At 44.9% G+C, this 14051-nt stretch overlaps 1 protein-coding gene and 4 non-coding genes across 5 annotated transcripts; all 5 read left to right on the top strand.

Moving 5' to 3' along the window:
* The first annotated feature begins 166 nt into the window (after positions 1-166).
* On the top strand, positions 167-13957 carry NOP58 (NOP58 ribonucleoprotein). Its single transcript, XM_078603924.1, has 16 exons — positions 167-365; positions 1730-1806; positions 3038-3090; positions 4391-4515; positions 5436-5572; positions 6442-6506; positions 7397-7531; positions 8110-8255; positions 8896-9022; positions 9262-9425; positions 10023-10157; positions 11132-11193; positions 11727-11881; positions 12388-12501; positions 12795-12886; positions 13694-13957. Exons 1-16 carry the CDS (start codon positions 321-323, stop codon positions 13745-13747), a joined length of 1686 nt encoding a protein of 561 aa, XP_078460050.1. The 5' UTR covers positions 167-320; the 3' UTR covers positions 13748-13957.
* Positions 3174-3261, top strand: LOC144724806 (small nucleolar RNA SNORD70). Its single transcript, XR_013586583.1, has one exon. It is a non-coding gene; the product is annotated as a small nucleolar RNA SNORD70 (small nucleolar RNA).
* On the top strand, positions 5238-5328 carry LOC144724807 (small nucleolar RNA SNORD70). Its single transcript, XR_013586584.1, has one exon. It is a non-coding gene; the product is annotated as a small nucleolar RNA SNORD70 (small nucleolar RNA).
* On the top strand, positions 6030-6110 carry LOC144724810 (small nucleolar RNA SNORD11B). Its single transcript, XR_013586586.1, has one exon. It is a non-coding gene; the product is annotated as a small nucleolar RNA SNORD11B (small nucleolar RNA).
* Positions 7657-7736, top strand: LOC144724809 (small nucleolar RNA SNORD11B). The gene has a single exon (XR_013586585.1). It is a non-coding gene; the product is annotated as a small nucleolar RNA SNORD11B (small nucleolar RNA).
* Positions 13958-14051: the final 94 nt, after the last annotated feature.

Here is a 14051-nt window from a genome sequence, read left to right as displayed (position 1 = left end):
GGTTCGGAGCACGTTGAGCCTGCCGCTAACCGCTGCGCCACCGCTCCCCCCCAACATCGCCCCGCCCCCCAAAATCGCCCCACCCCACATCGCCCCGCCCCCCCACCCCTCAACCAACCGCACCGCGATTCGTATTCCCCGTGACGTCACGAGCCTTCTCCGCGCATGCGCAGTGTGGTCCCGGGACTCGTGTGTAACACGTGGGAAGTTTTTTGTGTGCGCGGGACCGCAGCAGTAGCAGCGACGGCGGCGGCGCTCTCAGAAGCCGTCGAAAGTTTGTAACGTCGCCGCTTTTGCAACGTTCCAAAAACGCAGCGACAATGCTCGTCCTGTTCGAGACCGCGGCGGGCTATGCCATCTTTAAGGTAAAAAGCGTCCGCTGTACCCGAGTGTGTTTTTTGCGCGAAAGAGGAAAAAAAAATTAAGGCCTCAATTTTTTGGCCTGACACGTGGTTGCAAGTTGGCCGAGGGGCCTTCCTGCGGCCTTCGCTCCACGTTGGCGGGCGGGTGTTCTCCGCAAGGCTCCTCCGTTAGTGGCAGCGGCCTTCGCCCGACCGACAATCGCGGTCTGCTGCGGCTTGCCCCCTACGCCGATTACCCGATCGCGTTGACGGCGGAATGAACGCGGCCTAAGCCGAAACGTGGTCCCCCCCCCCATCGCAATGCCGTTATGCGTTGGAATTTTTCCCGTCTCTTCTTGCCCTGGCCCTCCCACTGCCCCACCTACCATAGCTCGTGCTTTGGTGATGTTGCGTAGTTTATGTGCGGTGCTTGTTTAATTTTTTTTTACAATCGCAATGTTTTACTGATGATGCTAGTTGCAATTATTGGCGCGATGTCGTACTTGGATTGTAAATTTTGTGGATTTGCACTCCCAGCACACCGGGGTGCTGTAGTAACGAATTGAAACGTTAGGTTTACTTGACAAACCTTAATAATTGTCTGTCGGGTGGTGGCGGGTTTAACGACACTTATATTTACGCAATACAACCCCCATAAAAACTATGGATGATGTCGGTAACGAAAGCCTACAAATAACTTAACCTGCTTATGAGAGCTATAATGAAGTTTCGAGTTTGCTTAAATAAATCTTCATCAACTGTGTTGAAATCCACTGCTGGATGATGAAGAACTCTAGACGCCAGTTATCTCACGATTCTGCGATGTAATACCAACGAGAGCACCTGCTGGCACACGCTTTGATTCCATCGCTCCATCTCTCGCCTGAGACAACGCGTTCCCATTCATTGTCTTTAAAATATTAACCCGTAAAAACAACGTTTTTCACTATAAATCCTTTATATGCGTGGCGGCTAGAGTCCTCTCGTCCTCTGGCTTGAGATAGCTGCCACCTATGGGTCAGATGATTGCCTGCCACCATTAAGCAATTGGTAATTAAATATAATTTATTTTTTCCTAAAAAGTGTCAAATTTTGGGGGAAAAAAATTACGAAAATAAATTGTCACGCACAACGAGTCTGTGTGCAAAATGTCAGCTCGATTGGATCACGGGAAGTGGGTTAAAAAACGACCGAAATATTTGCACGGACGGAAGCAAGCAAGCAAGTGAACTTAATATAAAGGATTTAAAAATGCAGAACCGATATTGGGTCTGGAGACTGCGAGGGGTTTTGCTCGGATAAATGTTGTAGGTTCTGGTGAAGAACCCGGCGTGTTTTAACGAGCGAGCGCCAAAACTCTAGCTTTCATCCTCTTGCCACGTGCTCAGGTGCTGGACGAAAAGAAGATCCAGGAGGCGGACAACATCTGGAAGAACTTCGAGACGGCGGAGAAGGCGAATAAGATGTAAGAACCGTGGAGAGAAAAGTTAATAATAGCTGATAATTGGTTCTTTACCCTTCTATCTGGCAACAAAACTGACACCTTTTAAAAAAAAAAGGTGTCAGTTTTGTTGCCAGATAGAAGGGTAAAGAACCAATTATCATATTTTTACTGGCAAATGAGGTTCTTAATAATAGCTGTAAAGTTTAGCATCGATTTTTATACTTAGAGTAAGATATGCAGCTGTGAATCCGCCTTGAAAGTACAGTACAGGGTGGTGGTCTAGATGTCTTGTGACCCCATCCCCCAATTAATCTAAATAAACGTTACCTTTTAAAAATATTAAGTTTTTTGGGGGGGGTGCGGGGGTTTACAAGCCATATGGACCACCTTGTACAGCGCTTGGAGTACCAATTGTTTGATCTGACCTGCCTCTTCGATAGTGAACTTTCTCGGGACCACGATTCTGTTTAATGGATTTGTGCTTTTACATTGGGCATATATAGGTGGATAGCGGTTGGAAAGATAATTTTTTTACATTGGTGGTAGTTCGCAAACTCAATGATTAAAATCGAGTCTTAAAACAACTAAACGTGCATGGGATTGTGTTATAGGGTCTGTTTTAAATTAATGTTAGAATAGTAATTGGCCTCCCCGTGCGTTCTGATTAAGACTAATCGACCGAAACGTTGCCAGCTATATACTTTTTCAAGGCAGTTTAAGTGACGAATGTGAGGATTTTACGACCCGTTAATGGTTTACATAAGATACTTTTACAATGCAAAAAGAGTGTCATGTAATAGACAAAGTAAAGGCATCTACCAGGGATCGTTACATCTCATTTAATCGCGTGTCTAAGTGAATTCAGTCTCTTTTTAAAACACTTAAATCTGGTTCTATAGAATGTCGTTTGTATCGACCATGTAAATTACCTTTTATGTTCATTCCTGTGTTGATTTGTTAATCCAGGTCTCCTTTGCAATAATTAATTGCAGTCAAACCAGTCTCTCCCCTGGCTATACATAGTAAAACAGAATTCATAAATGGAATAGTGATGGTACCAGGCTCTCACCTGGCTATACATAGTAAAACAGAATTAATCAATGGAGTAGTCATGATTACTCTTAAGGTGCTGGAGTATATAAAACTAGTCACTGGGTCTGGCTACTCCATCCACCTTGTTGAAATGCCACTGTTGTCTGGTCATACGCTGGATGATTTTTATTTTTCCTCCCCACTTGTAAACTTTGTGCAGCGTCAAGCTGAAGCACTTTGAAAAGTTTAAAGACACAACAGACGCGCTGGCAGGTGAGTGATCCTCGTGCGAGGCCGCTGGCTTTGGACAAAGATTTTTGAATTTGTACAATTTAGCCATTTTTTTACACAGCTTGCAAACTGTTGTCGATGATGCATGAATTTATAGACTGAATGCAAAGTGATGCACGATTTATTCGTCACTACCACTGAGACAACAGAACAATAACGTTATGTTTATGCCCATGCATAGTTTTACGTACAATAACGTAATGTCTTTTTCCCAGAAAAAAAACTAATTGATTTTTAAGACTCTTTTCAGGAGGGTCTTGCTTGAAGATAGATGTTTGACCACATCCGTCAATTAATACAGGGTGCTTCAAAAAAATGTTAACTCTTATATGGGACTCGTTTTTCATGGAAGAAGAACGGATAATACACTGTAACATAACAATTGTATGTTAATAGCTTCAAAAAGTCCCCACTTGTTCGCCATCATTGTCAACGCGTGCCTGGAATCTTCTCCAGGTGGTCTCCAGAGCCCGGAGGCACATTTCTTGTGGTATTGTTGCAAATTCTCGGAAGTGTTAACATTTTTTTGAAGCACCCTGTATTTTACATCTTAGAGTAAACCACAGTACCCAGAGAAAACCCACATGATGGGGGGGGGGTAACCCTCAAGAGGGGAAACCCTCAAGGTGCTCCACATTGCCCTCCAGACATCTGGCCACTTCCCCATCCTAAGCCTTGCAATGCCTGGTGTTCTCTGGCAGTCTCCCATCAAAGCACCAAAGAACACTTGGACCTGCTTAGCTTTGGAGAATTGATGATGTGGGCTGCTTTTAGAATGATATGAGGTGATCGCAATTGTATTCAGGGCATAATACAATTCTGCATAAGTGAGTTTTAACGTATTATTCAGAAGAACAATTCACTTTAATGCAATTTCCATGGAGTTTATTGGCTCAGAAGTGACTTGGTACATTGAATAATTATTTAGGAGACGCATAGCAGCGTCTGAGTGGGTTCTGCCAAGTGTAAGCGCCGCTGTAGTTGACCGGGCGTCAGAGGTCGCAACCGGGTACCCGATACCCGTACCCTACCCGATACCCGGCTACCCGTACCCGGCCGGGTACGGGTAGCCGTTTGCGACCCTGGTGTGGCCGGGTACGGGTAGGCCGTGAGTCACTGGTGAGTAACCGTTTGTCACTCATTTCGGTAGGGTACGGGTAGGGAACGGCTACCTGTACCCGGCCGGGTACGGGTACTCATTTGCGACCCTGGTGCGGCCGGGTACGGGTACGTGTAAGGAATCAAAACCCGTTTGCGACCTCTGCCGGGCGTCTCTCTGCAGCTGCCACAGCGGCGGTGGAAGGGAAGGTGGGGAAAGCTCTGAAGAAGATGCTCAAAAAGCTGGTGGCGAAAGAAGCGCATGAGCAGCTGGCAGTCGCCGATGCCAAGCTGGGAGGAGCCATTAAGGTAAGGATTCAACAACCATAATTAATCATGGGACCTCCTTTGCCAGTAGCAAAATATACTAATAGGGTTTTTCCCCTTTTTTCTGGCAACAAAACTGACACCTTTTGCAAGGAATCATGTTTACATTAACCACAATACTTGCAGTCAAATGCAAACAAAAAACAATACTCCGATGATTTATGCATTGTCTTTGAAACTGATTGGTCCACACCAGAGACAGCTTTCTTTAGAGCCTCGTCTCATATGGTGTTCGACCAGATGACGCCAAAAGGTTTCAAAGACAATGCATAAATTATCAGAGTATTGTTTTTTGTTTGCATTTGACTGCAAGTATTGTGATTAATGTAAGCATGATTCCTTGCAAAAGGTGTCAGTTTTGTTGCCAGAAAAAAGGGGAAAAACCCTATTAGTAAACCATACTTAATTTGAACTTTCATTGCTGGTGAAATTAAAACTAGTCACTATCCCCCTTGCCTGGTTCATTTCATTTTCTTTTTTAATTGTGGGTTGTCGCTCATAGGCCAAAGATGGCAAGCGGCCAGCAATGCATGGTACGATCAAAGGTGTAATAGATAATTGGTAAAACACATTTAATGTCTTGAGTAAGGGTATATGAATCTTGCGAAAAAGATGATGGGAGGGAAGTCCCAGGTGACATCGTTCCTGGTGTCGATCAACACTCGGGAACGGTGCTTTTAAAACGTTACATCTGAAATATCGAATTAAACGTTGCCAATGATGCATCACATTTCCATCTGATAACAAATGCAGAATCTATTGGAAATTCGTCACTACCTCTGAGGCAACTGTCAAAGTAGCTCTTACTCCGGGTGCTTTGATGTCCATTTTTTTGTGGTGGGTGGGATTTCAGCTGGGAGGAGGTTCCGTGTAACCGGCACTATTGTTCTACTTGGTTTCAGGACAAGTTGAACATGAGTTGCGTTTACAACACGGCGGTGACGGAGCTCATGAGAGGCATCCGCTCGCAGATCGACAGCCTGATCACGGGCCTCCATCCACGCGAGATGAGCGCCATGTCCTTGGGTCTTGCGCACAGGTACCGGACCCATGAGAGTCACAGCTCTGTTAATATCTATCAACAGACCTCTTTACTTATTTATAGCCACAAATAAATAAAATGTTTTAGCATATTAGCCTTCCAGACCAATGTAGCCCAGCAGCATTTGTTTAAGCAAGCAAACTCTGGACCGGTTTTAGCCTTCTAGGTCTCATTAGCAGAGTCGGGCTTGTTAAACAAGTTGGCAAGAGCATTCTATGTAAACATTTGGATGCTTTTAAATTGAACAGTAGGTCACACCGGTCCAGAGTTTGATTGCTTAAACAAATGCGGCTGGATAATACTGTTGGTCTGCAGGTTTGTATTCCTTAATGAGCAGTTAACGAATGTGAACGTTTGTTTGTGATGACGAGAGGTGTAAATGATTCGATGATTTTGCTCACGATGTCTCTTTGTAGAGTTCTTTGACCACACGTTGTGTGCCTTTAATGTACCCTGCTGGCCGATGATGATGCTCATACGATAACCTGACTTAATCCTGAAGGTTTATCAGTCACTACCTCAACTGAGGCCTGCTTTTTTAATGTAGGGGAAAAGATCGTGTAAAATCCGTTTTAACGGATTTGTATGTTCATAGTTCATCCACTAAAGGTGATATAATGCACCACAATGTTTACATATTTGTTTTCATTTAATTGACTTGTAACAATTCAACTGATTTGGAGGATGGCGAGTCGTTATAGGTCTAATGCTAACGAGCTCGGGAAATGAATGAAGATGTACTGCCCGCTCGCAATTTTAGCTGTATTCTAAAGCAGTGTATATAACAAATAATCTTGCTTTGGCTTTTCAGGAACGTTTCCTGCATGTCCCCCTAATGTCTGATTCTTTTCACATTTTATCATCAGCTTATCACGGTACAAGCTCAAGTTCAGCCCGGACAAGGTGGACACGATGATTGTCCAGGCCATATGTAAGTGATACCATAAGAATAGTTGCATCCACTTCAAATACAAGTGGAATGCAATCACAATCCTTAAAGCTAAATCGGCTTGAGACTCCCATAAATCACGTGACTTGTGTGGCCACCCCCACTTTTTTTTTAGTCCTTCCTCTTCTCTCTTACCCCTGTGAAAACACTGCTCCTTCATTCACCTCACTTACGCTTGCTCCTTCTCTCTCATTATTCCTTCCCCTCTCATCACATTCTCATCCCCCGACATCTTGACCTGATCAGTCCTCCTCTCCTTCCTGCCCGGTGGTCCTCATTTCTTCCTGTTGCACATCCCGAGTCCCGTCTTGGGGACATGCATCCCAACATCCCCCTTCCCGACACGGCCAATAAGCAAAAAAAAAGTGTCACGTTGACAAAAGACATATACAGTAGTTCACTACTTTAGCCCACCGGTGTGTTGAAGAGTGAAACCACAACATTTACAATTTTTGAGTACGACTTTTCGCTGGTAATTGCATCCAGCATCGGGCAATTCGCCAGAATGGCAATTCGCCAGAATGGCAAATTGCCCGATGCAATTACCAGCGAAATGTCGTACTCAAAAATTGTAAATGTTGTGGTTTCACGCTTAAACACACCAGTGGGCTAAAGTAGTGAACTATTTGTCTTTTATCAACGTGACACTTTTTTTGCTGATTGGCCGTGTCGGGTGTTGGAGGGTTACGACACATTTATAAATAACGCGATTTAACCTAAAAACGTTTATTATTAATAATATTGGTCGCGAAAGCCTACGTGTTAAATCTCCCTTCCTTTTGCCGTTCCTGTTTCTTTTTTCCCTACACGAGTAAAAACGTTTCCGAATAATATATAACCTCGCCGATTTTTTGCTTTATTTTTTTACACAGCCCTCTTGGATGATCTAGACAAGGAGCTGAACAATTACGTCATGCGCTGCCGGGAGTGGTACGGCTGGCACTTCCCCGAGCTGGGAAAGGTGGTCACCGACAACCTGGCTTACTGCAAGACGATCAAGAAGATGGGTACGTCTGCTCTTATCAACGCCACGAAGCAAAACTAGCTCTGCCCTTGCCACCATGGCTGAGCTGTGATGAGATTTTGCTTAAATACACTGTTACGAGTTTTAGAATGACACCTGCTATGACCATGCCGGCCGATGATGATGCTCATACGATAACCTGATGAATTCTGAAGGTTTATCAGTCACTACCTCAACTGAGGCCTGCTTCACTACCATCGTTAGTCATTGTATATCTGTTGCTATCAAACCCCTGCTACCGTCAATCTCACTCCTGCCCATATCCAGTGTAGCTCTTCAGGCCTTGAGCCTAGACCTGCTGCGCCATGCCCATTGGAAAAAAGGAGGCTGCATACTATAGGGGAAAAGTGTCATTATAAAAAAAGTAATATTAATATCTATATTAGTTAACTATCATAACCACGCAGATATGTTTATAGAGTGCAAGCAATTAAGTAACAACAAATGTGTCTTTGTGTGAGGCACCCTGTGTTCGCGTTTGCATTCGTTCCATAGGAGCACGGTTCGTTTTGCTGTCACGTGCGTGTAGGGTATTGAATCCCGGTGTGTTTGCCGGCGCAGGTTTCCGAACGAACGCAGCCACCACAGACCTGTCGGACATCGTGCCCGAGGAGGTTGAAGCCGATGTCAAAGCTGCGGCGGAGATCTCCATGGGCACCGAGGTGTCGGACGAGGACATCACAAACATCACCTTCCTCTCTGAACAGGTCCGAGGAACCCTGCTGTGTTTTTAGTCTTCTTCACAATTGCGTCGGTGTTTTGTAGAATATCGCCACCGGTTCACGATCTAGCCACTGATGGATAAATGGCAGGCCTCCCCAGGCCATCGCCCATATGTCTTGGTCATGCACTCCGATAATCCATCTAGCTCTTGCACACCAACCAATTTCATTGGTAGACATTCTGTTGAACGTTTTGCCCACCTTTGTGTTGAGTTAATAGAATACGTTTGCGGGCTGTACATACATACGTCATGGACAGCATGCTAACGTGCACTAGGAAAGCAACTCGATTGTTGTTGGTGTGTAAATCTGGAAATACTTTCTCTTATGCGTATGTTGTGTTAAAGTTACCGCTATTGAGGGAGTACTCTCCAATAAGGATTTGTGTACGCGTCGCTGCTTTTGTAAACGAATAAAAATCGCCATAACTCAATACGAGTATTTAAGATGTCTTCAGGGAATCTAATCAGCAAAGAGGTTGATTTTCTTTTCAGACTCAAACTTTTGCCACTAACTTGTTAGAGGATGGACCTTGGTTTGTTTCGCCTAGTTCAAAACAAACATGACAAATTCTTAGCTAAAATCTATCCTCGCGTTTGCTTCGTTGTGGTGCGTGCGCCTTCAGGTGATTGAGATCACAGAGTACCGAGCCCAGCTGTACGACTACCTGAAGAACCGCATGATGGCAATCGCTCCCAACCTCACCATCATGGTGGGCGAGCTGGTGGGAGCTCGTCTCATCGCCCACGCAGGTGATTTTCCCGCCGCTTGGCCTTGTGAAGCCCGCTTCTCATTTCAATAGCCAGCGGGAAACCGCACGTCTACCACAAGAGGGCCCAATGCTGGCATGGCTCGCATCTGCCAGTGGAAAATTGGCACTGGCGTCACTTCGTGGAACATTGCTTTTTGATATCGTTCGTGTTCAGGGCACATTGGCCGTCTCTGTGAATTCCGTCCGCTCATTCGCTCTGTTTGTGCCATCGTTTAAAAGGCTCCCTGCTGAACCTGGCAAAGCACCCGGCTTCTACGGTACAGATCTTGGGGGCAGAGAAGGCTCTCTTCAGGGCCCTCAAGACACAGCACGACACTCCCAAGTACGGCCTCATCTACCACGCCTCGCTGGTGGGACAGACGACACCAAAGAACAAAGGAAAGGTGAGTACGCTGCGGAAGTGTTTTAAAGGCTGTTGCAAAGCATCATCGTTGGCCATGATCCATTAAACTGCTGTGTGGAGGCTTCCTAAAGCCGTTGCCATCGTTTGGTCCTGCATTGTGTAATAATCCACCTGGCACTTAAATTGAGCCTACCCTTGTAAAATAGAAATGAACATAAATATTCTTTTTGTGCAGTTGAGATGAAATTTACGTTGTAATTTTTAAAGTGTTTGTTTAATGTTTAATGCTTGCACGACTTATGGATTGCCCATGAATTCCTCTCTTATTTCCCCCACGTACTGGGAATTGCTTAAGTAATCTGGTCAAGTGCAGGCATTTCCAGCGAATGCATATTCGTCATTTATTACAGCAGCATTCAATTGTCATGGGCATCCGAGGACGATTTGTAAATTATAAAAGGCAAAGGTGCAGCCCGGCAAGTGCTTGCTCACGCCAATGCTCCGCTAGTGGGAGCTCTGGAAAGCCTCTCTTAAACATATTGACCTACTGTTTCGAAACTGGCCAGATAGGTTGGAAGAGTTGGGAATTGTATTTGCTTTTCAAACCACGAGTGCTTTGTATTTTTTTACGTGACAGATATCGCGAATGCTTGCAGCAAAGTCCGCTCTGGCAATCCGCTACGATGCGCTTGGGGAGGATACGACGTCCGAGATGGGCCTTGAAAACCGGACCAAGCTGGAGGCTAGGCTCCGGGAGCTGGAAGACAAGGGGGTAAGAAATGCTGCTGCACCTGCCCCGAGTGTGTGTGGGGTCTTATTTAACCTTCGTACAAAATGTGAATATAAAACGGTTACTGCGTGGGGCGCACACTGCGCAACTCTTCGACGTGTTTTCGGGTTGTACCGCGTGCGTCCTTCGACATGTCCCCCCCGTGATGGGACCGTTTTGCAGCTTCCTTAGGAACTCAATTCAGTTGCTTAGAAAACTCCTTTTAAAAAGTTTTTTAAAAACAACGGTTTTATTAACAACTTCGTTTAACTCACGGTGGAGAAGTTCGTCAATGGTGCCTGAGACACACGGCGCCTGCTTCTTGTGCGAGCCGATTCCACAGTTTAGGGACCACGGCGTTTTTGACCTACACAAAAATATATACAAATAATAAGGCGTCCATACAAAAATGTAAATTGCTTTAAAGTAGCGAAGTAATTGATTAATTGTTGCCGATTTTCATACAGGCATGCATTGTCACCGGATCTGAGTACGTGTGCAAAATGTGGAATTGATTGATTGATTACAAGATTTGACCACTACAAACACAAGTGACGTTAAATAAAACCGTTGAAAAAGGCTCCCCCAGCATGTTTGGACATTGTGCTGAACAGTGTTGTTGTTATTCTTGGTTCTTTCGGTAAAGTCACGTAGAAGGGAAATAATAAAATACAAATATAAAACAATAAAAAATTCTCACGACGTTTCGACTGCAACACAAGCAATCATCATCAGGTGAACGTCGTGAGAATTTTTATTGTTTTATATTTGTGTTTTATTATTTCCCTTCTACGTGACTTTACCGAAAGAACCAAGAATATGAATCCCTGCAGTCACGAAAGCTTTAAATCAAAATTCAGTGTTGTTAAATCCTGAGAGCTTGTCACTACAGCTGAGAACCTCACCTGCTACAATGCCTTGCCACTTACATAGCCATCTTAAGACTTTTTGTTTTATCCTATCTGATTCATTTTCAGATTCAGCGAATCAGCGGCACGGGCAAAGCGTTGCCCAAGTTTGAAAAGTACCAGCACAAGAGGTGAGTTAGGTGTACAGCATCATTATTATTAGCCATGGTCAATCCGCTGCCGGACAAAGGCCTTGTTAAGCTTTTGTCACATCTCCAGAATTGCAAAAACACAAACCAATCCTTTTTACTACCTGACTGTGAACACGTAGCAGGACCCCGCTCCCTGAAAATCACTCTTTTAGACTCCGTGAGGCTTTTACAACTTATGTGAATAAAAAGTTGTGCTTTTGCCTATGTGTTGCTTTTTTGATATGCGGCCCGCTGATGATACTTGTATGATAACCTGATTAATAATGAGGGTTTTATCAGTCACTACCTCTTCTGAGGGCCTTGCTTTACAAAATAAAAACGGCAAGAGCACAAAAAACGACAATTAATTGTCTTCCAGAATATTTGATAATGCGTACGCGCGTGTAAAGGTTATTGATTTTATTGGGTGTGCGGTTTTTTTAGAGTAAGTTTGACCTTTTTCACACGCGGTTTGTCTCGGTTCGATCACAAGCTGGTTTGGATGGGGTTTGTCTTGTTTTCCTCCCTCCCAGCATGGTGAGGACATATGACCCGTCCGGTGACTCAACGCTCCCGTCGGTATCGAGGAAGCGCAAGATCGAGGAGGTGGAGGACGTTGGTGACATGCAGCAGCAACAACCAAAAAAGATAAAGAAGGAGAAAAAGGACAAGGCTTCCGAGGCAGAAGGTGGGAAGGGGGAGGGCGGAGGATCGAGGGAGACATGCTTGTGTTCGGAATGCTCTCGAAGCGAGGTTAAACGTATCGCGCACGCATACGGATTCTCTCCGTTGCTTTTCCAACACGTTGTCCCAGCAGTGGTCTTCAGAGTAATGATCAATAATTGAGCTGCGTTTCAAGCCTCGCTGTGAGATGACGCAGTTTTTTTCTAAATCCTTTTTAGGGCTGGTTTTCATCTTTGAGGCTTTTGGTAACCCTCCTTTGATCGATTTGGCCCTTTTTATAGGGCAAGTCCCGAATAGCAACACAACTTGAGATTAAAGGATTTGTTCGTAAAGTATAATCTTTACGAGAGTTGACGTGCCACTTGCTATAGACGGGCCCTCGTGCACTGACATTTTCAACACTCATTTTCGCACACATTCCCCCCCCCCCCCCTGGTTATCGCAACGGTGATGTGAAATTCACGATTTGTTTTTTGTCTTGCGCTTTTCAACCCTCGGGGCTCACAAAAGCTTCCACCCCATCGTCGTCAAAAAAGAAACGCGCAGCCGCCGAGTCTGAGAGCGACGAGGACGTTGCAGACAAAACGCCGAAGAAGAAGAAAGAAAAGTCCCTGGAGTTTGAAGGTAGGCATTGAAAAGAGCTAGCTGCTCTATTTGTATATATTTCCATAGCATACGCCGTTTTTTTGCATGGGCAATGCGGTTGCATTTTGGCGCTTTATATATTCCCTGCTGAAACCGGTTTGCTCCTGCCCCCCCTCCTCCGCTCGCTAAAAATGCAAAGATTGCTGTTGTTACCTCGCCCTTTGAACAGACTTTTTTCGTGGCGTCCGTAAAGCGTGCAACGCAGGTCATTGCGCGTGACTTAATTCCACTTTGTCTAATCGCCGTGTGCCCCTCTCTCGTCAAATCTAAAGAGACGGAGACTCCAAGCAAGAAAAGTAAATCTAAGAAGGAAAAGCATCAAGAGCAGGACGAGGAAGAGCTTCCCAGCGTGTCCCCTGCGCAGGTGAAGCCGTTTGCAAAACTTTGGAGGCTACTCGCAGCCCCGCGCGCGCACGCACTTTGGACATTACTGGTCCACCCCCACCCCTCCGTCTAACCAGCCAGCAAAACTTTTTTTGTAATACAGATAGTCCCCGAGTTACGATGGTCCGACTTACGATATTTCGATCTTGCGATGGCGATAGCGATACGACAAAATTGTAAAATATTTTAAATTTCGCGCGGCAGGCAAACGCAGCAGCGTACGAGGTACGATACTGTACGTTGGGACGCTGCCGGGATGTACGCATCTCCCGCCTTGTGTGGTGCAGATAGGATTGTTTCCTGAAAAAACTTTCTATTAAATTGCAGTTCATATAGGTAGGCTAAGAATTTACCTTGTTTTTTTTACTTTTACTGTGCAATACAGTATTGTAATTAATAAATACATACAGTCTATAGTTTATATGGTACGGTACTGTAAATTGCTCTGTTTTGCTAAATTATCACTATTATTTAAGACTCCTGGGTAGGCTAGGCCATCTTCGACTTTCGATATTTTTGACTTACGATGGGGTCGTCGTAACGCATCTCCATCTAACGTAGAGGACTACCTGTACAGTGAACGACCGTCCTCCCCCTTCCCCCAACGTCCCCACCCCTGCCTGAGGGGGGGGGGCGGCCCCCCCTCAACTGACTGAAGTGGGGGTGGGGGGTCGACGTTCAACCTTCTACCGCTTGTGTATAGAGCCACTTGCTCCTGCGTGGATATCGTCGTGTTTCTGATCGAGTCTGTTGTAACTCATTGATTGTCTTTATTGTCTGCGTGCAGCCCTCTTCGGAGAAGAAGAAGAAAAAGAAGAAATCCAAGCAGGAAGACGATTAGACAAACAGGAATGTATGAAAGAGTCGCTGTATCACGAGCGTGCAGTGGGCCTTGAAGGTATAATACCTTTTTTATACGCAACATTTCGGTGTGAGTCGTAAGCGATCGCTCAATGAGTTTGATCTGCCGGTGAGCAGGTGCTTGAAGTATGAGTTGACATGTGGCAGAATGTATAAACCGTCCGTGGAAAATAAAAAAAATGTACTTCTATTTGAGTTTGTGTTATATCATTTTATAAATGAATATTTCGTTATAGATATTGTAATAGAGTTTTTTTCAGTTGCCATAGACAATGATTAGAGAG

This window comes from Lampetra planeri, chromosome 21 (assembly GCF_965212315.1).
Source record: "Lampetra planeri chromosome 21, kcLamPlan1.2.h2, whole genome shotgun sequence".
Taxonomy (NCBI): domain Eukaryota; kingdom Metazoa; phylum Chordata; class Hyperoartia; order Petromyzontiformes; family Petromyzontidae; genus Lampetra; species Lampetra planeri.
This window is presented reverse-complemented; position numbering and strand designations above follow the sequence as displayed.

Bases quoted from the DNA above. Each gene is read 5' to 3' on its own strand.
- NOP58 (XM_078603924.1), top strand. From the start codon at position 321: ATGCTCGTCCTGTTCGAGACCGCGGCGGGCTATGCCATCTTTAAG. The intron at 4,516-5,435 runs GTAAGGATTCAA...ACTTGGTTTCAG, and splicing joins AGCTGGGAGGAGCCATTAAG to GACAAGTTGAACATGAGTTG. The intron at 10,158-11,131 runs GTAAGAAATGCT...ATTCATTTTCAG, and splicing joins GGGAGCTGGAAGACAAGGGG to ATTCAGCGAATCAGCGGCAC.